This window comes from Salminus brasiliensis, chromosome 1, assembly GCF_030463535.1.
Source record: "Salminus brasiliensis chromosome 1, fSalBra1.hap2, whole genome shotgun sequence".
NCBI classification, from domain to species: Eukaryota; Metazoa; Chordata; class Actinopteri; order Characiformes; family Bryconidae; genus Salminus; species Salminus brasiliensis.
In genome coordinates, this window is record NC_132878.1 from 17,628,111 (window position 1) to 17,654,625 (window position 26,515).

General features: G+C 38.1%; 1 protein-coding gene across 4 annotated transcripts; it reads left to right on the forward strand.

Annotated features, from left to right (window-relative positions):
* Positions 1-1,949: 1,949 nt before the first annotated feature.
* On the forward strand, positions 1,950-25,031 carry mvb12ba (multivesicular body subunit 12Ba). 4 transcript variants are annotated; one of them, XM_072673737.1, is made up of 10 exons: positions 1,950-2,168; positions 8,006-8,125; positions 13,511-13,618; positions 15,073-15,169; positions 15,669-15,798; positions 16,176-16,328; positions 18,720-18,811; positions 19,878-19,933; positions 20,519-20,578; positions 21,417-25,031. In XM_072673737.1, the coding sequence occupies exons 2-10, from the start codon at positions 8,015-8,017 to the stop codon at positions 21,501-21,503; spliced, it is 894 nt and encodes a 297-aa protein (XP_072529838.1). In that variant the 5' UTR covers positions 1,950-2,168; positions 8,006-8,014; the 3' UTR covers positions 21,504-25,031. The 4 variants fall into 4 exon arrangements, with proteins under 4 accessions (XP_072529838.1, XP_072529846.1, XP_072529829.1 ...); XM_072673745.1 differs by having other exon boundaries at positions 8,009-8,125; XM_072673728.1 differs by lacking the exon at positions 1,950-2,168 and adding an exon at positions 2,305-2,396.
* The last annotated feature ends 1,484 nt before the right edge of the window (positions 25,032-26,515 follow it).

Genomic DNA, 26,515 nt, shown 5'->3' on the forward strand with positions numbered 1-26,515 from the left:
CAACAGCTCGGTAAGAGGGTTTTAAGAATAAGCTGTAGAATAGATTACACTGATCTCATTAGGCTCATACGGGATCTTGGGTATCTAGTGTATAAGGAAGTTCATGGAACTAGAAACACACAAACTTTCTCTGTAATTTACCCATTTAATACCACTTTTCCATAGCTATGTGAGTACGAGCAGACAGAAACTGAATGTCTTCTCAGAAAAGCTTTAGGCAGTGTGTAGCAGTGCAGTCTCATATCGAGTAGAGGCTTTAAAGACTGTGTGTACCAATTACGTCAGTTATAGCTGCATACTAACAGGTTTACTGACCATTTGTACCATTTTGGTCACAACTGTGATGGACATGATTAAGTAAATATATACAAACATCACCAACAAATATAACCAAACAATGTGTTAAGCCTAGCAGTCAAAAGACTGTGATACTACAACTACTATCACCACCACTATAACTACTATTGTTACTGGTGCTTGTACTACTACTACTACTACTACACCCTTAGGACAACAGATTCTTCAGAAAATCTTAAGTAAAGACACCGGGCCTTTTCCCCAAACGTTCTTCCTAAAACCCCACTTACACTGTTTTCACAAAGATTTTTCTCATTTGGAATTTGTTTAGTTTATGTTTACAGTGAGATCCATCGTTATAAGAGCAAACCTGCGAACCTCATATATTATACAGTATAAAAATACACCATGAAGCTGATGTAGACTTTTTATTAGGACATTTCTCAGGAATAAATGTAAGGAAAAGATCCACTGATTTTATAGAGAACCATGACAACTCAAATGATCTTTGCTGCTTAATATTTGTCATATACAAATGTATTTTGTAATGTAATTGTATTTTTCCAAGAATATTTTTTTAATAATAAATAGCACCAACTTTCATATTTTACATTTCTTTAAAAACTAAATGTTATTTTCATACTGTTCTCATGGTTTGTAATGTATTTTGACCAACTTTAAACCTACTAAGGGCACATATAATTAAAAAACCTAATCAAAATAACATAATCTGATGTAGTCTATAAACATTCAAACAATTAAAACAGTCATGAAAACTAAGATGCAAAAGCAGGCCCTTTTTAAAAAAAAATTTTTGTGTTGCAATATAAACAAACTTATTGCTTTGTCCAATCATGCTGAAGTTATAAGGAGTGTTTCAGTCTGGAGCACTTTTTAAACAGGGCACATTGCCAGCAGCCCATTAGAAGAGTGCTCATTTACCCATATCAGTATTAAAGACACAATGGTAAAAACAGTCTGTTTAATTCAAAAGCCAATGAGAATTTGAAAATGTTGGTCCATAAACCGACACAAGTATTAAAACTGGACCCCGGGGGGAAATAAAAAGTAAGACATTGGCTTCTTTATTAAAATTAAATTCCCATTCTGAAATTTGGAATTTGTCGCATTAACAGTCCTGATATTTTATGTAATCATATATATCAGTATATCATATTTTCTAAATTCTAAAGCATATACTAAGGGATATTTGAAGATTTGGGTTGGGTTTACAACTATATCTAAAAGGCATAGTACCTTTATACTAGGTGGTCCCACCAAAGTGTTTTTAGGTGGGCAGATTTCCCAGTTGGGATGGGGAACCCCACTGCACATGTACAGCTACATGCTATCTGTCAGCAACACTGTATATTGCCATCGGTTATTTTCATATTGGTGCCTCCTTAATCGAAATTATAATACATTTTAATGCAATAATCATTATTATTATTATTATTATTATTATTATTATTATTATTATTACTGTTGTTGTCGTCATCACTGTTTGAAGGGGTATCAGAATAAGCTGATCTATCACTAAGTTTCGTGGTTTGCTGTTTTACTAAGGCGGTACAAACCCCGACCTGCCCCACACAACGTAACACACACACACACACACACACACACACACACACACTCTTACTTCACTCCCCTCCACTCCAACTGCAGGATGCAAATGGCAGCTATCGAGGACCGCTAACCGCACTCGGGGCCGGTATCTGAGGACTTCTTTCGCTGCTTTATCATGGACTGATTCAGCAAAGGGAATGTGGACGTGCAGAGCTTGAGCAGCTGGAATAAGGGAGAAGAGGATCTGGTGGGATTAGCTATCGAAACCGTTCGTGTGAGATAAAATTGTTGACCTTACCAGGGTAAGCCACCGCTGCCTCAGCTAGCTTAGCTCGTACGCTGCTACCGCCTTCCCCGCTGCTGCCTCCCTCTCACCGAGGGCTGGCCTCCCCCGCGCTGCATTCCCCGCCGCTTCCCTCCGCTGTGGCCTCAAGCTCACCCGAGGCTCCGGCGTCTGCAGCTGCTGCAGTGCGGTCATGAAAAGCTGCTTTTGTCAGAAAAGGAAGGACGCATTGCCGCCGCGAGTAACAGTTAAGTCGAGACGACATTTGACGTTGGTCGTAAGCAGGCTTTTCGATCAACTGTCTAGATACCGAAGCTAGCTAACCCCCTTTTAGCCACCATTGTATGTTCAGGCGTTTAGCTGGAGAGCTGGCTGGCTAGCTATAGCTAGCTTACAGTGGAGCTGTTTACCGTTACTTTACACCACAGACATCTACCGAGCCAAGCCTGTCTCTTCACCACACATGTGTACTGAGGAACTACGCTTACAGTTTTTTCGTGATTTATCCATAACGATAGATAGTCGTACAGCAAGTCTGGCATATTTGAGATTTTGAGGTTCATTAGCTGGCTAATATAAACATTTAAGCGAGCGAGCGAGTGAGCGAGCTAACTGTAGGGAACAGCTAACCTAGCCACAGAAGCCCTCTGTCGCCTGAGTAGCTGCTAGCTATCTAGCTAAATGGAGAGTAACTTAACCTGGGCCAAAATACAGACAATATGATGGCTAGTTGCCACGTTTATTTAATACAAAAAGATATACTAAAGCTTTTACACGAAAGGTAAGGTTTTATAAACCGTGTTGAAATCAACACGGCCTGATATTTGTGCTGGGGGGACCTTTAATGCTCGGCTATGCCTTTTTGGAGGTGTTCCTACTTTAGCTAGGCATCTTAATCTAGCTAGCTACCCATCATAGCCAGTTTAGGCTTGGCACTACTATTATTGTTGTTATTATTATTATTATTTATTAGAAAGCTGTAATTGTTTGAACTAAGGGTAATGTATGCTTAAATTGTCATGCTTTTCATTGCTTTTTTGTGCTAGCTAAAATTCTGTTACACCTAACTACATTTCTGGCATTTAGCACACACTCTTATCCCGCTTGCTTTATATATCCACTATATATAAACATCCCACCTCGTGTGAGAAGAAGGCTAACTACTGTCCAGATAAGATACTCAGGGCAGTTATTTAGTTATTTTATAGAGGTAAAGTTGATTGTGATAGACTGAGATTATTGCAGACATCATCAGTGCTTGATGAAAACTGGCCAGCTGCCTGTTGATCATAAGGAGTGTGATTAGTCCTGTGTAATTTGATGGTGTGCAGCACTTTTTGAGTAAGATAAGATAAGATAAGAGAATCCTGTATTAGTCCCACAGTGGGGAAATTCTCTATAAGATAATAGATAAAAGATCAATGCACTAAGAATGGGACAGTGTTTGGATAGCAGCTCTTAAAATCTGCTGCTACTGGTGCAGTCTGTCTGCATGGAAAGTATTAAAATTAATACTGCGTATTGTAAATGTCATTTTTTTTTTGCTTTGTAGACCAGATACAGAAAGCAGTGGTCATGACCGTTATCAGAACTCCTTCTCCTGTCAGTTTTCTGAGAATGAAAGTTTATGTGCGATTCAGAAGAAACAGAAAAGATAACCTTATCAGTAACCTGCCTGATGAGAGTATTTTGGCTGAAGTAAGGCCGCAGCCCCTTAATAATACTAGACGATAAAAGTGTACAACTCTGATGTGACCCAAAGTCGAAAGGCTGGTAATAAAGGGCATAAAAGCTTCCAATAACTCTAAAACAATGTGGCATTACAGATTTCACCTCGCTTTGTTTTGAAGTGAGTTGGAGCAATGGGGATAGAAACCGAGACCTGTGTTGCGTTACCAGCCACCAGTGTCATATATATGTAAATGTGTATGTATGTATGTATGTATGTATGTGTGTGTGTGTATTTACCTGGAAAGTGAATGACGTGTCGTGACCTGCAATGTGAGGAGTGTCTTGGTAAGCAAATCCTGTTCTGTGCCAGGTTGTAATGTTTGTGGCCCTTAGTAAGAGCTTTGTCTTTGGTCGGCCTTTAACCCTGTTCGGATTGGATTAATTTACCAGAGAGATGTACGTGTTATCATTTCTGCGTGTCTCCTTAGTGATAAATCTCTGGGACCTGGACAGCAATACAATTGCTTCAGGACCAGATAGTGTATTTGAGGACGGATGTTTGCATTATGTGTGTTCAGGTTTCTGGCAAACTAAAAGCAGATGATATTGTAAGAGTGCAGATGTGAATAGAAAGTAATGGTTTATATTTGTAGCTGCTATTCTAATAACCTTCAATCAGCCTGTGGGATTTCGCTTTTCTGGACTTAAATGGTCAAGCTACAATCACACCAAACGCTGTCTTGACCAGGTAAGATGATTTTTACACTAAGATGCTTTTAGATATTTTCTCTCTTTCTTCTCTTTCTGATGCTTGAGGACTGTGATAAGTGTAGTACAAGACCACCCAGACCAAATGAAGGGTTGGGGAACTCTTTCAAAGTTTCTGTCTTGTAGCAGTTCAGGAGGTGTGTAATATGGATATGTGTGCTAGGAGACAAGGTATGGTATGATATGAGTAATGGAAAACATGTTCCACAACACGAGCCATTATCTGCCATGGAAAATCATGTTGCTGTGAATCTGTATGGAAGTAAAATGATCACATGGTAATTTAGTAATCGGTTGGTTGTTCAACCGGAGAAAAGAGAAAATGCTGACCTGGTTACAAAATCAGAGTAGCACCTGTTAAAGAGGAAACTACAGCATGACCCCATGTATACCTCATTCAGTCCATGTGTATATATATATATTTTAGTCATGGATAGTCCTTTAGGGGTGTAACAAAGATGGATGTAGTCCTACATTTGATAAATAATTTGATCCATATATCAACAGATAAAAAAGAATATCAGACTTAATCAATATCAGACCAAAGTTCACGTCAGTGCATCCCTACTATTTATAAATTTGGAAGCTCTGAAATTGTCGGCTTAATTTAACATTGTACAGACAGCCAGTGACTGTATAAAGCATTCAGCTTACCACCAATCTTCCTGCTTCGTTAAGCCACTTTATTGTGAAGATGCCTCTTCTGTCTAATGTGATCTACTATATTTGTTGACTGCTGGGCTCAGCAGGGACATGTCTTCCCCATCAGAAGACTTCTCACACTCTGCTTGTGTTCGCTTTCTCACCCTTGTGTTTTTTCACTTGTGTCTGCTGTTTGCCTTACCTCAAGACAGCTCCATCTGTGCCAGTGATTTGACACAACCCCTTTGTGACTTGTTTGGGCAAGAGCTGGGGGTAGCCAAGAAGAAAGAGCCAAGCAGGGAGGCCTGGTTGCCAGGGTCCCTTCAGAGCACTTCACTTTGTGTAAAAGCTGTTTAGTATGCTACCATGTTGTAGGCCTCGTCGGCTAAGTAGTTGGAACTCTAGAGCGTCTCAGATTAGAGAAAGTGTACCTTAAGATCTCTGCAGTTAAGTGCTGGACCAGGTCTGGATCCTTACCAATATTTTGATGATGAGCGAGTTGCAGCCTGGTATCTTGTCTGGCAGGTTGGGTTATCTTCATCACTGCATCTTTAAGCGACTGACCTTTGGCACCATGCTGTTTCCAAGATAGTGTTGTAGCACAGAGTTTGTGTAGATGCTAAACACTCACTGTATGAGAGTTTCTGTTTGGATCAGTTGCAGTTTTTCTTTCATTGTGTAGAACGGAGAAATGTACTTTTATAGTTGGTTGGTCTAAATAATTGACTAGTATAACATTTTCTGTTTCAGTGTAAAACAAATGTAGTTTATGAAAGCTGAATTTGAAAAACGTCATTTGAGATATCAGTTACTTTGGTTTGCATTACATCTAATTCTTGGCTTAAAAACGTTTAGTTTTTATGGATTGTTTTAGTTTATAGGTTTCAAGTTGGGCTGGGCAAAAGGATGATATTTCATCATATTGTGATATGTTATCGTGATATGCAATATGCATTTTTTTAATCATATTGAGGGTATTGTTAGTGCTTAAAGAACATTGATTAACCACAAGTTTCATTATAAATGGTGTAATTAGACTGTTTCATTAGATGTTGACAGTCACAGTTTTTAAGAATCTGTCGCTAAATATGTAATTAGTATATTGTGAAAATGTCTTTAAAAATATTATTATATATTTTTTACCATATTGCCAAGCCCTAGTTGCAAGATTTCAAGATTTAACCCTATGTGCATTATTTGATCCTCCCTGTGAGAACTGGGTAGTGTTAATATGAAGTGTTCAATAATTAATGTTAAAAATATTCCTGCTAAGTCTAGTGTCACTCCAGTGGTCTAGGTTTAGGGAAATCCAGACCTTGTCTATGTCTGATCCTTTTGTGTTTTGTGCTCTATATCCACTACTATTGTAGAGGCACCATGAACATATTAAAATATGTAACTGCAACTACAATAACAGGCATATTGTGATAAATTTTGTTACAGTAATAACAGTATGCTTTTTTTAAACATATTGATGATGCTGTTAGTGTTTAATAAACACTGATCAGCTGCAGGCTTCATTATTAACAGTGTAATTAGACTGTTTTTTTATTTGGCTGAAGAACAGCAGATGTTGAGTATAAATCACTCTTCAGTACGGGAGAGTATCTGAATAGCAGTTTTCCCTTACCTACAGCTGCGATATATTACCATGAGTGACATGCTGCTTACAAAATACACTCCTACAGGTCACAACTGGTCATGGGAACTGTCATGGAAGTAATCGTCTTTAAAGAGAGAGAGTAGAGAAGTTGTGTTGGGAGAAGTTTTATAGCCTGTTCTCTAACACTAATTACATCTGCTTATAAATATGTAGTCCAAAGAAGAAAATAACAAGAAATCAAACCTTATACTGTATTCTATTTAGCTAGTAGAAGAAATTATTTTACTGACTGTGTAAGAGTGCAAAAAGGTTGAATCAGGACATCCTGAACGTTTCTTTGTGTCTTCAACTTCCCATTCAAATTGTCTTCAAAGCTGGAAAGGCTGTACACTATACCCCACTCCCACTCCTCTCCCACCATGCTCCTTTTGTGACTACTCTCACAGACCACTGCACTCTGTTCAAACTTGTTTCCTCCACAGGGACTTAGTTCCATTTTATGAGTCGGTTTCATAGTTTAGCAGTGCCGTCACAGTTTCATACCATCCTGCTTTTTGTGTGTGAAGTATAAGCATTCGTGTTTGAGCGTTACTGTGTGCTAAAAGTTTCCAGCTATTCAGGGTAAATGGAGTTTACTCATACACTTACTGCACAGAGCATGACGTGTTTCCATGTGTGATTAATCTGTAGAGAACCTCATCTTTTAGTTTGTGTTTATTGTATGATGGCAGAATGGAAGTGGGCACAATTTGTTGTGAAGTGTTATGCCACAGAACTCTTGGGCCTATAGTCAGATTAGCATGAATTATTGTTGCTCATTTCCAATAATGGTATAATTCCATTGTTGCTTTAAAAAATTAACTCGCAGACAAGCCAGCTTGAGAGTTTATTTTTATTTGTAATCGACCCCCTAGTTATAATTTGTTTTTCAGGGACAAGCACACCCAATTCATGTAAGATGTTTGGAAAAGTATAAGTAGTGTCTAGAAGGATTTGAGATTAGCGTTGGGAACCTGTTTTCAACAGTGCTGTTGGTGTTGGCGTTTCTGCTGTACTGTCTTTTGACAGATTTTCCCCTTGTCCTCATATTTTTGTCTAACTGAATCTTTTCTGAATGTTGTTTTTTTTTTTCTTTTCTTTTTTTCCCCCTTCCCTCCATTCTTTTCCCTTAGAAGTCCATAATGCCTGAGGTACGGGACCTGTCAGATGCCCTACCAGAAATGCCTATGGATCCCATCACTGGTGTAGGAGTTGTTGCTTCAAGAAACAGAGCACCCACTGGCTATGATGTGGTAAGTATACTGATCATGGATTGATATTTAGAGTATTTTTAGGTTGAATACAATTCATTGGCTTTAAGGTGGCCAATATGTTGACATTTATTGATGCTACCTAGTAAGCTTTATCCACAAAGTTTGTTATATTGTCAGTGCCTCAAGAACACTTGCAGAATTGGTTCTGCTTAATTGTATTTAGCTTGATTTAGCACACTGTGTGAAATGAGTATATAAAATGAACACGTTTAGTATTTTTAAGAGTGATGTCACTGCATATTAACAGTCAACAAATGACATAGCAAATGGTGATATGATTGCGGATTGAGTAAAACACTAATAACAAGTAGACTTTTTAGAATGGTCTCTAGGCCAGGTTTCAGAATAGGATTTTGTACTCCTTGGCCTATGTTAAATTACTTTTGGTGGTGAAGTCAGAAAACCAAGAGAATGGTACAGGCTTTGGACATGACTTGTATCTTCGTTATTGCTGAATTCAAATGCAAATGTTTAATTATTGCTGCGTTAATATGTGAATGGGAAAGTTAACTACTATGGAAAATAACTGCAGTCTACCAATTATGTAATTATTGTGACCTGCCTTGTCATTCATATGGTATTATTTCGGTAGACTGTTGATTTTATTACTTTTTTCATTTATGTGATATTATATTTTAATCTTCACACTCTTCTTGAAAGCTTTGAGTAGCACAGAGGATCCATGATTCCTATGTACACAATCAGATGTCTGCTTGTTTACTGAAGTCGTTTCCAAATCCTGGGTTGGCTTACATTTTTCTCATTTCCTTTTTTTCCCACAATGAAATAGTTCATTTAAATTTACAACAGAGGTCTATGCAACCAAATGAAATAAATGTGTCTTTTATGTTCTGAATGGAAAACACTGGAAACTGGAAAGATTAGTCATAATGGAACGACAAAAGATCTATCAGTAATTGCATGGGTGCCTATGTACACTTCCTTTACTGGATACTAGACCCTGCAGTCTCTGTTTTCTGTGTGTGTGTGTGTTTTTTTTTTTTGTTTGTTTGTTTTTTTTAAGAGTAACTTAATTATATGATATTACTGAATTTATATTAACTACATTATATGACATTACATCTGGTCTCTCCAGTGAAAGTGTTCAGCAATGGGGAAACTTTTGTAAGCAACAAGGGAAAAAAAACACAGCTCTACACACAGGTTATCCGGTCATTTAATTTGCAGAAAATGTCTGCCTGTACTGGCTTAAGTTCAAAGGCATATCCAGTTAAAGTGTTGTGGGTAACTTGAACCGTAAATGAAGCCAGCACTTGCCTGTAAATGCCTTCAGGCATGCAGGAGAGTCCATAGTGCCAGGCATGCAGAAAGTTTCATTAGTTAATTATCTTATTTCTTTTTCTTTCTTTCTTTTTAGAGCACATTGTATGCTGCTTCATTGAAGATGAAATTTCTTTCAGATATTCTTTGCCCTTTGCATCCCCCCCCCCCCTTTTTTTTTCTGAGCACTGTAATGGTCTCAGAAAATGCAGTGGGATTGTGGTGTTTCCTTTGGCAGGCTTAGTTGTTGTCGACACCCCAGCACGAACCATAACAATGCCTCTTGTGTGATGTGAGGCAGTGGAGTTTGTGTGAAAGCCCACGCCCCCTGCAATCTCATTCTCAAATGGCAACCCAAAAGCGATTTACATGCAGTCACAGACCGTGGATGCACACAAGAAAGACCTCTGTTCTTTTCAAGATTACAATGCATTGGTTGTTTTCTTCTTGCTGGCTTTTCTACCAACATGCATAGGACTATGGGATGATATTTGAGAGTACCCAAAGTCCAGGCTACTCACTTCAGATTATTGTTACTTTATTCGTTTCTGTCTCAAAACAATTCAATTTTCATTTCTAATTTTAAATATAAAATCCATTACATTCCACTACACTTCAGGATAATAACAGTGTCTTAAGCCTCGGACACTTTCTGCCCAGTTCTTTTCAGATCTTTTTCTCTATTTGACTCTGTTAGTTTTGTATTGCAGTGGTCAAAGTGTGGCAGGTTGCTGATGTGGGTGTGTATTGACTTGTCATATTTTACATACAAACATACAAACACATTTGCCTTCAATAATGCTGAAAAAAACAACATAAATATGTTTCTGCCACCAAATATGTGTAATTATTCTTCTTTATCAGGTCGTTTATGCCTGACCCAAACCATGGGACGATCAAATGCTATGCTGTTCATCTGTCATTATTAGCAGTAGCTTTTGCTATCTGTAAAGAGTCAAATGCGAATGTTTTTAGGATTCAGTTTTTAAGAGAGAAAGGAAATCAGTGCAGCAAAAAAAGGTAGCCACTGTTAACATTGATGTAGATCAGAATAGCATGTTCCAGTCAGTACAGTCCAGATAAAACTGTGTGTAACTAGGACTTAATGATATTTAAAGACATATTCACAATACAATATTTATTGCGATACTTGTGGTTCCGCACACATCAGTAGCGTCAGATTCTTTAAAACTGTTGTTTTTTTTTATTTATTTGTTAATTTTTATTTAATATGTATGTATAAATACTCTCCCATACTGAGTACAGTGATTTGTATGAAAAGCTGCATTTTATCTAAATAAACAGCACCAAGTACACTCCCTGTAATGAAATATGAAGCAGATCAGTGCACTGGAGATGGCCACAATACGCTTGCTTGTATCATGATCATTTATCACCATTACGATAAAATAGCATCATGTTACCCACCCCTCTGATCGAATCTGAGTCTCATAATTCTAGTTAGCAGAGTTGCTCATCTGTAGTAGCCGATACCAATTTGTATAAATAATACAGCCTCACAGTTTAGATAAGATATTCAGCTGATCATTTAGCTCCCAGTTTTTTAAAAACACTGCAGTCAAGTGTCTGTGTGTCTGTGTGTTAGTTACACTCTCTGGACTGATATCTGTTGTGGTCTAGTACGGACTACTGATGTGAGCACTTATTATAGTGAGGTGAATGTGCTATGATTGGGTTTTCTGTAGCGTGTGTGCGGTAGTGGTGGCTTCCTCCTGGTTCTGAAGGTGCACAGTTCTCTTGTCGGTAAAACTGCGTTTGAGCTGTAGTTTTACAAAGTTTCCGGTACGTCCGTTTATAATGTTCGTTATTGACATGTTAAATGCGTCCCGCCCAAGGAAGTGACAAGCATCACTGGGTACAGGTTACATGGTGTTTTCATTAGAACTGTTTGCAGATTTTATGCAGTTTTATACCAAAGGTAACAGAGTTCACTAGATTGGGACAGACATAAATATATATTTCCAGAAATATAATAATTAAAATGACGTTCTACAGAAAATGTAATGTGTGGGCTGGGAGTCATTTAGTTCATGTGCCTAAAACATACATCAAGCATTATTAATAGTAAACATTTTACACATTATGCCTATGTATCCCTAATTCTAGAATGATTCATGCACATTTTTATTTTCCTTCAAAAGGGGCTGCACCACTGAAAACAGGAAATGCACACACTTTTAGAGTGTCTTGTCCTTTCGGCAGATGCTCACTTGACTGTCTGCCCTAACATTTGTTTCCTCTTCCTTGCATGTTGGCACCATTTTATTTCTTTTAACCTCTTTTGTCCGGATGCTGTGTGTACTGACCTGGGAAGAAGGGGTCAAGTAGTTGTGTACAATATGGTGTAAAGGAGTTATGACTGGACAGGACAGAGATCAACCTTACCTTATTAGAAACTCTTGAATCTCTTTTCTTTTCGCTTTCTTTCTTTACTCTCTGGCAGTCTTATCTAGATCACCTCTTCATCTCCATCATATTTTTCTGCCCCACCTCTTTATCTTATTAACGTGCAAAATTAGAGAGGCCCTACATTCTCAGAACAACAAAACTACCACGCTGTCAGTGGGGTGGTAGCCTCAAGGGTACATCTTTAGTGCCTTTAGATAACATTATTGTACAGTCTCCTTTTGCAGATGTTGTACTTTTAGTCTCATTGTCTGCATACATTCTAGCTTTTGTTAAATATACAAATATCCACTTTAAGTGTAAGTGAATGAAATGTGCATTTAAGGAATCCAGTTGGGCTTTAATTCAATGTTGTGCACTTTTGAGGATTTAATTGAATTGTTTATTCTTGTGAAAACCTCCACCGTTCCCTTTTCTGTGTATGCATGCAGGCTTTTCTTCAGGCTGTGTGGTAGACTTGGCGGTTCTGTGATTATGGGGACAAGCAAGTCACAAGGAAACCACATTGTGTCTGCATCACACCACTGCCTCTTTCAAAACTCTGCAGTGGTGTGAAAACTCCCAACTATGTTCAGCGGTAGAGAGTCCAGTAGGAGTCTGCCAATTTAAACTAACATTTGCTTTTATACAACCTTAATCTTAAAGCTTCAGCAGTAGCATTGTGTATCATGGTGATGAGAATTTGGCAGTTCTGCAGCCCTAGATGGAAAGGTTTCTACCTCCATCAGTTTCTAGATCCATCACTGGTCTATTGATTGCCATTAGTTGACCATTTGTCTGCATGAGCTCTCAAAAAGGATATTTGAGGTTGTTCTGGGCAATTTGATGACCGCCATATGTCCCGACAGATGTTTGTACTTGTACAACACTAATAACCTGCATGTTTTATTACAGAGAACACAGTTGGTCTGGTTTAACCGGGTTTAGTGCAGCACAGTGTGTGAAATTTACTCATTTGCCACCACTGGTTCTGTTTTTAGTCCATTCTAAGTAATCAGATGTCAGAAAATTTGTATATAGGAGGATAATTACCCCCATCGCTCACCCCTAATTTGAGGGTACATTGGCTCCATTAAAATTATGGAAACATGCTTCTTGAGAATCTGATTAGTTCATGTTATAAACAGCTAGCTTTGCTGGCTATTGTAGGCAGGTTGTTGGCCTCTGTTCTTATCCAGCTCATCTGTGTTGAACGTTAATCATTTTATAATGTTGAATATTTAGCCTTTTCTCTCATGACAAGAGGACAAAACAGAGGAAAAAAGGCATGTGACTCCTGTCTGTGAAAGGAAACATTGTTAACCAGCTGTAAATCGAGATGCTGCCTTGCAACTGCCACAGACTCTCCCTTTTTATTTCAGGTTTCATGTTTCACTAAACTGCTTTAATATAAACCTCTTTGCTAATACGATTATGTTTTATTGTGGTCAGGCTGTCAATAATGACCGTTTAAGGTGCCTCGGTCAACGTTAAAGGTTTAAACATAGATGGAGCATGAAAAATCAAGCTTAAAGTAGATTTTGTTCTTTGGTTGGTGGATTCTGTTTATTTCAAGGCAGTAATCAGCTGATAGATTTCTTTAGAAGAGATGTAAATGTATATGTATGTGTAATTCTAGATTGCTCATCTGTTCCTCATTCCTTTTCGCCCTTCCAGGTTGCACAAACCACAGATGGAATGGATGCTGATTTGTGGAAAGATGGCCTTTTCAAATCCAAGGTGACACGGTACCTCTGTTTTACGAGGGTCTTCTCCAAGGAAAATGTGAGTTGTTTTTTAACCTCTTGACCAAAAACCAATGTTTTCTTAAACTGAGAATTTTGCTAGGTTTTTTTGCTCTCTGCAAGGTTTGAGGAATAAAATACACGTAACACTGCACAGCAGTAAAACTACATGTTAAATCACAGACTATTTAAAACACAAAAAAGCCCTAAAGCTTATTTCTATTGCGGTTCTCATCATATGGAAGCAAAAATAGAATAGGCAGGACAGCAACAACGCAGTCAACAACCCACAGCAGGCAGATGGCAGGTTGGATTTTCTGTTAAATGATTTCTGTTAGAAGCTCACAGGGGATATGATAAAAATAACCTTGACTTGCTAAATACCCATCTGCTAAATTCTGTAGGATGTTTGTTCCATAGCAAAGATGTAGAATATATAACTGTGTTTTTACTCTTTTGAGTGTTGATATATTTAACCAATTACAATAAAAATATGATCATTTATTCCGGAACAGTTTTTCAGTTTCACAAGTGAGTAACACACAGCACATCGAACAAATAAGGTTCAAGTTATGTCATAAGCATTTACATTTGCTATTGATTTTTACTGTGTTACTGTATTTTGGTTTAACTTCAGGCTCTGGAGAGTTACTGCCAGCCAGTTGTGTGCTTATGATCCTAATTATGATGGAAAGTTATTTTGTCAGAGGAAAAAAATAGCAATTATCATAATCCAGCAGTGGTTTTATTTTTAATGTAATATTTAGAACTCTTCTGTGCATTTTTAAATAGATCCTCCAAGAACGTAACTACTTAAATTCAGCACATGAATCAGCTCAAGATCTGCTCTTTTACTGTGTGAACTGTCATAGTTCTGACTAGATCTGAGCTGTAGCTTTGAGATGGCCCAAAGCCTCTCCAAAAAAACATTTATTTCCACTGGGCTTCCATTTTGTTTTAGTCGGAAGCATGTCCTCTGCATATTGTCTGTATTATGTTGACTGCTGCTTAAAATGCACTCAAATGTCTTTCGAAGCCGTGGTGAACGTGTTCTTGAATGGAAGATAGAAGACAAGCAGAATTTAAGAGGAATGGGGAAAAAAATAATTTCTCTCATGGTCTGTTCTCTCTTGTATTGAGGTCATCAGTGTCTCAGTGGAAATAATGTGCCTTTCTTGGCCTTTCCTCCATTTTCGACTGCAGTTTTTTTTTTTTTCTTAAGCTTGAATTTTCTGTTGGGTTTTTATCTTTGAGGTAACTATATAAATAAGTACCCTATTAATAAATAAAGCATAATTTCCCTTACTTTGTCAACATGTCTTTGCACATGCTAGTTTTTAAGGGTTTCAGTGAGATGTGGAAAAGCTAGGTTGTCTGCCTGTTGTAGCATTTATTAATTAATATGCCATATAATCAAACAGACGACTAATCTCTGCATGAATCAATCCAGGATCTGAATTCTTACTTTGAGAATTATGTGCGTTCTTTCTACAGAGTCATTTAGGAAATGTGCTGGTAGACATGAAACTCATTGACATAAAAGACACACTTCCGGTGGGCTTCATACCTATACAGGAAACAGTGGATACACGTAAGCATTACCCCTTTCTATGCATCTTTTTCTGTTCTGTGGTCATGTTTGTCAATGGCAGAGAAGACTTTCTCTATTAGATAATTAAGCAAGGATTCTAGTCAGGTACCACTATTGGGGCAAATAAGCCGTATAGGATTAAATATGTGCAGTGCTGTGTTTTTTTTTTTTTTGTTTGTTTGTTTGTTTTTTTTTTTTTTTTTATGATTGATACATGTGTGTATCGGACACTGTCAGTCCAGTTGATGCATGGGAATTTATAAAATACACAAATCAAAACTATTCCTGGAATTGTGTTCGAGAAATATGAGTTTTATTTCTGTAGTGATAGAAGTGTAATTAAATATGTAGTTTTAGCACAGTATTTTTCTTTTTTAAATTTTATTTTATAGGAGAGTACATACTACCCACATCCATTTTATTGACTGAATTCTACACCTTTACTGCATGCTTGCACCTTCACTTGTTGTCTTCTTTCTCTTTCTCTAATCACCTGCAGAGGAGCAAGCATTCAGAAAGAGGAGACTGTGTATTAAGTTCATCCCCAGGGACTCCACAGAAGCTGCCATCTGCGACATCCGCATCCTAGGACGCTCTAAACAGGCTCCACCACAGTATACCTTCATAGGGTCAGTTTCCTTTTAGATATTGGGGCCAATTTAAACTGATATGGTTACAAAGTGAGCAGCTAAACCATGTTTTACTTGCTAATCCCATTGCAACTGTACATTTCTGTACAAGTCTTTATATACAGACTTAAAATTGTTCTCACGTGAAACATTAATCATTAATCATGCTTAATCACAACATTGTCTTAGGAGAATTGTAGAACATTTCGTTGGCTGATGAGGTTAGGGTTTTTTTTTTTTATAATAAGACTTATTTTTGCTAATTTTTTTCTGAGAATATGTGCCAGTGGCCTCCCAAATTCCAATCTTGAATAGTCATTCAATTTCCTTTTCCTGCTAGAGATGACTTTTTGGCTTAATTAATCATTTTTCTGCAGAGAGCTAAACAACATGGGGATCTGGTACCGAATGGGGAAAGTACCTCGGACCCAGGACTCCTCTCCAATACAAAGCAACTCTTGTTCCACAAGCACCACCACCAGCATTCAAACAGTGACCACCAATTCCACTCCAGCACCAGTCATGCCCAAGTATGTGATGTTCTGCTTTACACCAAAAGTTATGTAACGTAATCAGCAAACTGGGATATTTTCACACTGCTTTTAATTTTATATCAGTCGTAATGAAAATTGTACTAGTGGCATTCCAACAATGGCAAAACAAATGTTCCAACATATGTGCTTAGCTGCTTCAAGCACTAGACCAATATAAAAGACCACATTTGTTAACATGGGAATATAGTGCAGGCAACTAGTGATGGAGTCCTGACTCAAATCTAAAATATGCTTTAAGACCTACATGCATGCAAACCTGTTGCCTTTCAGCAAATTTAGCTTTTTTGAATGATAAACTTGTAAGGAGTGTGGCCTACCCACAGATCATTCTAAACTCTAAACACAGCAGCAGCTCATGCAATTATTTGCCTTTGAAAAAGGTTAATTTATGTAACTGATCAAGACAAACAGTTAATTTTCATCTTTAGTCTGAAACTCCTGAAGAACACGTCAAATTCTATAGACGTTTATACGCTTCTAAATGCTTTGAGAGTTGAGCGTCCATCTCATGACCATTGGGGTCCAAGCACTACATACTATTAGAAGACCAGCAGAGCATAAATGCCATGAATTTGCATAGTTTTTGAACTCCAGAACACCAGAAAGCGCATATCGTTTTTCATAGGAAACAATGCCATCGAGCCAGCTACAGGGGTTTGATTTCTGAACTTGTCACCTTATTTACTGCTCCGGTTCTCGTGTCTGGACATGGAGGAAGAAGATTAAGCTAAATAGCAGTATAAGGAAGTTGCCTATACAAGCAACTCTGAGCTGGTGAGAGAAAAGAGGAAGAAAGATTAAAAAGGGGGGCTTAAACACTAGGGTGTGTTCTTTGTCTGTCAGGCAGCCAGATGCGTTGCATTCCACAGATAATTGTATTAACAAATGTGGACCTGCTGGGATCCCCTTGTAGGCAAGTGAGCCTTGAAAAAAAAAAAATTCTGCCTTTAGCTGACTTTTCAGCGTTGTCTGGCTCTGGTCTTGGATGTTGGAAGGTCAAGTTTTTTTTTTGTTGTTTTTTTGGGGGGGTTTATCTGGTTTGTGTCATAGTGAAACAAGAAGTCTTCAGCTGTTGCCTTCTTGTGTCTGCTTCCTGTCTTCTTTGTTAGTGCATGTCTGATTCATCTCAAACAGCACCCTTGCCCCGTCTATAGTATATTTCATAGGATTTAGAGGCACTTGCTGTCACTCTTGTGGAGTTGTGTGCATAACCTCAGAGATGGTTAAATGGAAGAAAAATAATTTGACGTGTTTTTATTTATTTATTTTTTACAGTTTTGTAAGCTGTCTAGCCCTCTGAGTTTTACATGTGTTTTATAACACATGGAATAATCTCTGTAGGATCATAACCAACTGGGAGTACAGCTGCAGTACTGTTGGACATATTTCTAATGAACTGAATGCATGTAAGATTTTGAGTCAGTTTAAAGTTACATGGCAGAATAAAACTTCTCCACTGTGTCTTGGCTAATGGTACGTTGCTAGAAACTCCCAGCTGTGAGTAACTAGACATTTATATTAAAATGTATGGCGTTTGGCTGACATGCTTATTCTTCTCTTAAATGAATGATGGTTTGCTATGTTAAAGCTTCAGAATAAAAAAAAATGTGCTTGCAGTGGAAAATAAGAGTTTTGGTTCCGTTTTTTATTTTAATTGGAAATCCAGTACTAATTATTATTAACTTGTTCTATACAGTGTTAACTGCATATCAATTTGATTAGAGTTGATGTATGTAATACTGCATGTGGCTTCATTTTCCTATTATATGGGCCTGTGTTGTTTTCAAGACCATTTTTTTTTTAGCTTGAATGTTACCAAATCAAGCAGTGGACAGATTCTGACAGTATAAAGTCAAGCAAGCAGACACCTCATTTATTTGTGTCTGGATCTCAATCCCTGGTTTGATCACCCTGGATATCCTCTGAAAGAGCATCCAAACACTGTCAGTCTCATCAGTTCTAGTGAAATACCACATTGCCCCGAGATGCCTGTGTTGCGGGCCTGCGGATGGGCACAACCTTTAAGACAGGAGCTGGTCTTCATTAAGGCTGTCAGTCTCCTGCCGAGAGATTGACGCTAACCTTTCAGGAGATTGGAAAACTCACCCTGTCGCTGAAAGTCAGGGGAAGCAGAAACAGTGCTATAAATGCTTGGGTCAGGAAGATGATCTCATAAGGCTCGGGGAGGATAGCACACACTTGCCTGGAACTGTTAGATGAATGTTTTGAGGTTTTTGATTGGTCACATAGCATAAATGACCAAGGTACTAAGGTAATGACTATGGAGCAGTGCATCTAATTGAACTTGGTGTTTATTAGTGTGCATGAAAGCATTTAATTATATTGCACTGCTTGTGCTTTTCACAGACACATATCCATGACCCTGCCAGCCAGCTTTAGAAAGAGTACCACCAGACCTGACTACGAACACCAAAACTCCAATCTGTATGCCATCTCAGGTAAAAAAATATATATATATACATACACAATTTTTCCAGTAGTCCACCGGCAGTTTTACACAGCTTAGGCAAGCCTGCTTGTCTTTTTTTTCTCTTAACAATGACTTTCTTACTGCAACTCCTGTCAAACCTGTCTTCTTGGTTGAAACTGAGACTTGGTCCAAGGTTAAACTTGGCTACAAGTTGTCATGCCTTCAACTTGACTTTCATAAATGTGTCTTTTAATGCTGCTGTGAATTTGAGTGTGCCAGACCTCTTCCTGTTCCAGACCTCTTTAATTCTTTCTCCAGTTTCCAGTAGCCTTTTAATTGTGCATGAAACACACTCACTTTATTTATTGATTGATTTATTTATTCCTCTAAAGGAAACTGTGACACTTGTAAGGGTTGGAATTGTCTTGTAAGTTGTATGTTTTTTGTGTCTGTTTTCAAAGCTTAATTTGATTCCATTGCTACAGACCAGCTGTAACAAGTTAACCAGTGACTTGTTCCCCAAAAAGGCCTTAAATGCTTACCTTTGCAGCATTTGAGGTCACTGGCCTTCAACTGAATAAATCTGAATAAAAACTGGGAAAAATTGGGCATGTTCTAAAACTTTTGACCGGTAATGTAAACCAGCAGAGGGCATTTTCTAGGTCTTGTAGACAAAGCAATGTGGACCCTTCTAAAATGGCCACAGATGTATCACAAATGGGTAACAGTTGGAAAATTGTCAGGGAATAATTATTATTACTTCCACTAAAGACCTCAATGCTGCTCAATTTTGCATTTGTCCTGTGCCTCACTTCACCCTTGGATTTATAGCTTATGTAATTTGAGATCTAATAATAAACCCAAATCACCGAGTGCAGTCCCTCATCCACTTATCTTTTTCAGTGGGAAATCTTTATTTAATTGTTCCAGATGGTGCAAGCTGATGATTCACAATCTCTCTCTCCTTATGCTCTGTACCTTCTCCTGAAAGTTTTTTTTTTTTTTTTTTACCCAAGTCTGATAAGTAGCATCACTTAAGTCATACATGTTTGTAATGAGATCTCTCTCTCTATCTATCTCATTTATCTTTACAGCTATGGATGGAGTGCCTTTTATGATCTCGGAGAAGTTTGCATGCGCGTCCAGTGACGTAAGTGTTTCATTGCGGTATTAATTAGATTAGATATATTTATTTATTTTACTATTCAGATAATTCAAATAAGTCTAGTTCATACACTATATGTCCAAATGTTTGTGGACACTCTGTCTCATCAATGCATTCAGTTACTTTATGTAGCACCCATTGCTAACACAAATGTGCTGATGGAATAGGACTCTAGAGCAGGTTAACATGAACCTATTGGTACCATGCCTAATGCCTAGCATGCTTTACAGTTGTTTGAGCATTGAGCTGTGAAGCAGTGGAACTGTGTGAGTGGTGGCTCTCTCTATCACTCTTGTTGCTGAATGCAATCAAATCCTCACAGCTGTGCTCCAGAATCTAGTAGAAAGCCTTCCCTGGACAGTAGAGACAATTACTCGAACAAAAGCAGGATAAATTCTTGATTTAAAAGAAAAATGAATGATCAGGTGTCCCAATACTTTTTTTAGAATTTTATGTAGACTGTAGCAGAAGGGGAACAAGAAAAATACCTGCTAGTTGTTTTCCAAACATCTTGGTCTAAATGATTGATTTTTAATGGTATATTTTTCTTTCTTTATTTATTTATTTCAGTTGCAGCAGGTGGACTTGATGGGCATCAGAATCAAATCCCTTGCAGAGATTGAAAAAGAGGTAGGTTTGTTGTGGTTTTTCCACCGTCATCTGACGGCTAGTTTTAAACTCTAGCCTGTCATTGTAAATAACCTCTTGTTTGAATGATTGGTGTCCAGCACAGTTTGGCGATGTCCCCTGCTCAGCCACCCTTACTAGACCAGGTGATTAACATGAGTTAAAACAGTTTGAAACCTCTAAACTATGGTGTTCTCCATGACCTAATGGTGGCCTGCAAAGCCAAGAATGGACCAGCTCCTCCAAACTTGATGGCAATAGTCAAAAGCTGATCAGTGCAAAGAGCCTTTCGAGCTTCAAGTACGTCTCGGCTTGACCCGCCATCTCTTAAGATCCATGAAAGACAAGCATCTGTCCTGGCACCGAAGTGGTGGAACGAACTTCCCCTGGGTGTCTGAACAGGGAGTCACTCACTGTCTTCAAACACAGACTGAAGACCCACCTCTTCCCTTTGGCGAAGAGTAGAGTATTATGGTCTCCATATTGACTTGTGTTTAGTAGTCTCTAAGATTAGAGGTATCTTTTGAATTTAAGTCTATTAAAACTAGCTGAGTTTTTCTTGGGTAAATAGCAAAGCACTTTTGTAAGTCGCTCTGGATAAGAGCGTCTGCTAAATGCCGTAAATGTACATTTTAAATGGTACTGTACCACCATCCCTAATTTAGTGCCTCATTAATGCTGTGCAAGTCTGTAATGCAATGTATTGATGCCCTGTTTTCTGATGACAGTTAATTAAGATCTTCTTAAATTCTATAACTGGAGTTGTCTGTTTTATCCACTAGGGGTCAGGCTTTGCTCAAAAATATCTGATTTTTTTCTCCTCTCTGTCTTCCCGTCTCAGTACGAGTATAGTTTCCGCACAGAGCACAGTGCTGCTGCCCGCTTGCCACCCAGTCCCACCAGGACTACTCTGGGGTCTGAGGCCTAAAGGCACATGGAACAGAGGAATAACTGCAAAAGGAAGACAGTGCCCAGCCTTGAGGGGAGACAGAGTGATGGATACCGCCTTTTGTAACGTGAATCTAAAAGAGTATCCCTTAACATTTTATCCCATCAGTCTCTCAAACTCTGAAAAAACCTTCCACATTTGATGTTTTGTTAGAGGGGGAAAAAACCTCTCTTCTTCTAAGGATATCAAGTTTGTCGCTGCTGATCGGAGGGGAGGATAGCAAGATTCCTTCACAACAGTGATCAAATCAGAACCACTATCAAATGAAAAGGGATGCCACAAGAAGGAACAGCCTGAGGGAGATCCTCAGTACTTGCGTGTCTCATCAGGTGTCGCCGATGAACGTAACCTGTCAGTGTCTCATTGGAGCATCTTGTTGTTGACAGAGTGCTGCTCAGCTCAGCTAGGGTGGTGCTGTTAATTGCTATGGGGTTGAGCTGGGACACAGTGTTGCGCGCTCGCTGAGTGACCGAAGTCAGTCAAACGAAAGCAGGTTTATATATGTATGTGCATGGAACGGAGGGAGTATGGAATTGCCTGTTGTTGTTTTTTCTTTTTTAGGTTTTTGTTTGTTTGTTTTTGCTTCACTGTAACTGCATGACTTCTCAGATAGATTGATCTGCATTCTGTTTGCCATTGAAAACAGAGCCCAGTTCACTGTACTGTAAGATGGACTGAATTATTTGAAAATATTATTTGTTTTAAAAAACAACAAACAAGCAAAAAAAAGTAAATCCCTCCTGACTCTGCCCTAAAAAATAATACTGTAAATAGGTTCTGAATCAGGAACGAATTTTAGTTTTGGGCTCTGTTTCTGATTCTGTTACTGTGTTTTATCTGGTGTCTTTTGTGTAGTGATTCTTTTTGCATATTGTTTCATACTGTGGTTTTAATGTGACTCTCGTTATTTTTTTGTTTTGTTTTGTTAGTTTTTTTGTTTTTGTTTTAATCACTCCACTAAGGTTCTAGTTGTCTAGTTGGTGTAATAGAACCACTTATTACTATTATTTTAGGTCATTTTTACATGCCTTGTATCGTACTCTACATGCTGGCCAGATTCCTAAAAAAATGCACAAGAACTTTTTTTTGTTTGTTTTTTTTTTTTTTTTTGGGGGGGGGGGTGTTTTTGTTTTGTTTGTTTTAAATTTTTAAAATCTGTCCAGCTGTGGTTTCTGCATTTCTTAGCATCATGTTACTTTCTTGGTCATCTAGTATTATTCAAGCCATGTTTAAGAAACACACTTTTGGAAAAATACACCCCCAAAGTGTGTTTGCTAGATGACTGACAAAAAAAGAAAAGTGTTCAGAAACAATGAAAACATACTTCACATAGCTGCTATAATCATGTATTCTCCATGTGTGAGACATTTTAGAAAAATGTCTCACACATGGACTTTTTTTTATTTTTTATTATTGGTTCTGCGTTAAGTATGTAGGAATTGAAATGCACATATTGTACATGTTCCTTTGGAGAATATAGTCACGCAGTGTTTTTCTGTTACATCTGTCTCTCTCGAAAGTGCCCTCTTAACACACTCCAACTCAGGTGAAAGTGTTGAGTTCGGAAACACCAAGTGCTGAAAAGGCTCCCCAATGCTTTTATCTGGCGGTTAGGCTCTAACTAACATCTTCACTGTGAGACATTTTTCACACATTATGTAAGAAAGTGAGTTCTGTGTTTTTGCTAAACTGCAGCACACGAATCATTACTATGTCGATTGGTTTACTGGATATAGATCTGGCTAAAGCTAGTAGGCTAAGAAGTTTTCCAGTGGAGGTTCACCATCATTATGGCATTACAGTCTTTAAATAGTGGCTTAATTTATTAGCAGTTTTTGTAAGAAAACCTCTAGTATTTAAAAAATATTAACATCTTTTCTTTAAGGAGTCCATTTTATTTTAGCCACGGAAAACCAATGGTGCAGAACAGATCATTAAAGGTCTTGCTTAATTCTGAGGGGAATCTTAATCGAACATGATTTTAAAGTAACAGCTTTTCAAATTGTATGATTTAATTATTAACTCTGACACAAGCAAAGACAAGTCTGTCAGTACTGTTAAATATTGTATTTCATGCAAAACGTTCAAAGCTTTTCAGTTATTAAACTTTGTTGTCTGGCTTTGAAGATGAATAGCTCATCACTTCTTTGGTCTGGACTTGACTCTAGCAACTCTTGACTATTCACAAAATTCTCAAAGTTTGTTGGAATTGAATGCCGCTGTTTAAGATAGGAGACTAAATGAGATTCGTTTAAGTTTTATTATTTTCTTTTCAGTTGCATTTAATGGTCTTTATAAGATCTTCACAGTTTTTTGCAAACATTAAATGAGTGTCATTAATCTGCATGTCAGCATAGTTCACCAAGGCCTTTCTAAAGGAGCTTCAATAATCATAAACTTAAACCATGCTTCTGAGGTAAGACTTGGTGCAAGCGTTTCTCCTTCAGTCCTGAAACCACAACTGATGACGCAGACAAATGACACCTTGTTTTCTCATATTGCAGTTAACTTGCATCCAGTTTATCAATTTTCTATTTTATTCGGCACATATATTCAACCAGTTTACCTTAATTTTCTTTAATCCTAACCTTAATTTTAACCTTAGTTAACCTCAGTGCGAGGGCTAAACCTCATCCTAAACTCTGGCAACCCTAGAATTTGTTGATAATTTAAATAGCTAGAACAAAAAGTAGAACCATTTTATTTTTGTTTATTGTGTTTAGTTTTTGGATGACCTCACTAGTGGGTGGGGGGGAAATTATATAACAATAAAATCAAGTTTGCCTATTATAAAGCAGAACTCTTCTAGCACAGAGACCTTTCTAATACCTAATACCTTCTTTCATTCAAATATCTGCCCTGATCTGGAAGAAAAACGTGCTCTGGCTTATGGTTCACCTTTGCATTTAAGTCTGAATCAGATTCAGAATGTTCTTGAAAAAAACACAAGGATAAAAGCAGTTAAATGACCTCAGTTTACATCATGTTTGATAAAAACAAGAAATGTGAGGAAGATCGCCACCATAGGATTTGAATTTCAGATAGGATCAGAATTTCAGTGTTGGAAAGAGAAAATAAAGGGCTTTAAAGGTATTATTGGCAGCACAATGTTACATGCTCATGTTATTAAATTCCTATTTTATTTTCGTTTATTAATTATTTAATTACTAATTTAAATTGTAAGAATTATAGCTACTTAATCACAGTGTTTTAATCAGTGCTCTTTTTGGGAGTAGTTCAGTGAGTGGTTCAGTTTTACCAAGCAGAAGTGAGAAATGAAGAGGAAGTACGTGTTTGGGCAGCACACTTCCAAAATGAATCCATTTGAAACACAACCACTATGCGACGCATGGTTTTCCAATGTTTTAAGTGCTTTTGTTTTGCCTCCCTCTGAACCTGTCGTGTTCATGTCAACTTGAGTGTGCAGCGTCCCAAAAAGTTTGGATTCTTTTTGCTCTGTCATCAAATGTTTTTCTTACATGTATAAATGTGAATATTAGTACTGTGTTTCTGTGTGCTGTCAGATTTCTTTTGTAGAATCACACCAGGTGACTTCAACTTCATCATCCAGTTCTGTTCACAAGTATTGGTCGATTTACACATCCTCTATGAAGAGCATGTCTTCACATAGTTACTTATTTGCCTAATCGAACATTGAAACTTAATTACACATCATTTAAACATAAAATGCTGTTCACGTTGTATATGTTGTGTCTAGGCTATTTAAGTTTTTCTGAATGTTAAATTTAGATAAATAGAAACCAGGCTCTGCAATTAGCAGAGAAATATAATTTGTACCGAAGGCCAGAGTATAGCCTACTTTTCTGATTTCTGTTCTGTTCAGTGGAGTGTAAGACTCTGGCTCTACAGGACAGATGTTCGCCACCCCTACTGTAGAGAATTTGTTGACAAATGGAGTTATGTAATAACTAAAAGTTTGGGAGAAGGACCATGCACCAACTCGCACCCCTCTTCATTACTACGAGCTATATAGCTGCTCCTCTCCCCTCTCTTCCTCGTGCCGAAAATTCACACCCCTCCATCACCCCTGCTCCTCCCGATGGTCCAATTTTATGGTCTGGTTTCGGGTCCCATCAGCTCAAAGGCTCCCAGAACTCCTCCTTGCCTCAGTCAAGCGTCGTCCGCACTTCACAAACTTTCATTTAGAAAATCAACCAACTGAACGTCTGATATGATTATGGTTATATTTAACACCTTCATAGCCACCCAGGCACCTCTGAACCATCCTTATTCACAGTTGTTGTGGGACACTAACCTTGGAAATGACTCATGGCAATATTAAACTTTCATTTTTGTCCATTCTTCTAGGACAGAATGAGTGTACATCTTTCAAAAAGGGTCAAAATTATGCAAACACCCACTTAGATTAATAACGTAATGGTACTGAAGGTATCTAAGTGCTTTTTTACTTGCCAAGGCCTGTTAGTGATCATGATTGACTACAGCTGGTAGCTTCTCTGAGCCCACATTCATTGGATTGACCATCGCACAGTACAATAGGGAAGTCCAAGGAGCTCAGAGCAGATCTGAGAAGGATGACTGCCACCATTTCTAAACAACTGCAGATTCCAAGACCATTCATTCAAGCACAAGTTATTGGGAGATGTTGCCACTTCTAGAAGTACCCTAAGATGAAACGGAACAACCCAAGATCCACCAAGGCACAAGTCTGCTGTGATCTGGAGGCTGCTGGAACACCAGTGTCACTGTTTACAGTCAAGTGAAGTTTTACATCGCCATGGACTGAGAGGTTGCCAACCAGACCCAACCTGGTCCAAATGCTAACCCTGGCACTGTTGATAATTTGAACAGCTAGAACAAAAAGTAGAACCATTTTTTACATCGTCATGGACTGAGAGGCTGCCATCCAAGAAAGAAACATCTGCTCCAGAAAGGACCCCTTTAAGCACATGGACAACCTTCACCACATGGACAAAGAAGAAGCTTATTGGAGGAAATCTTTATGGTCA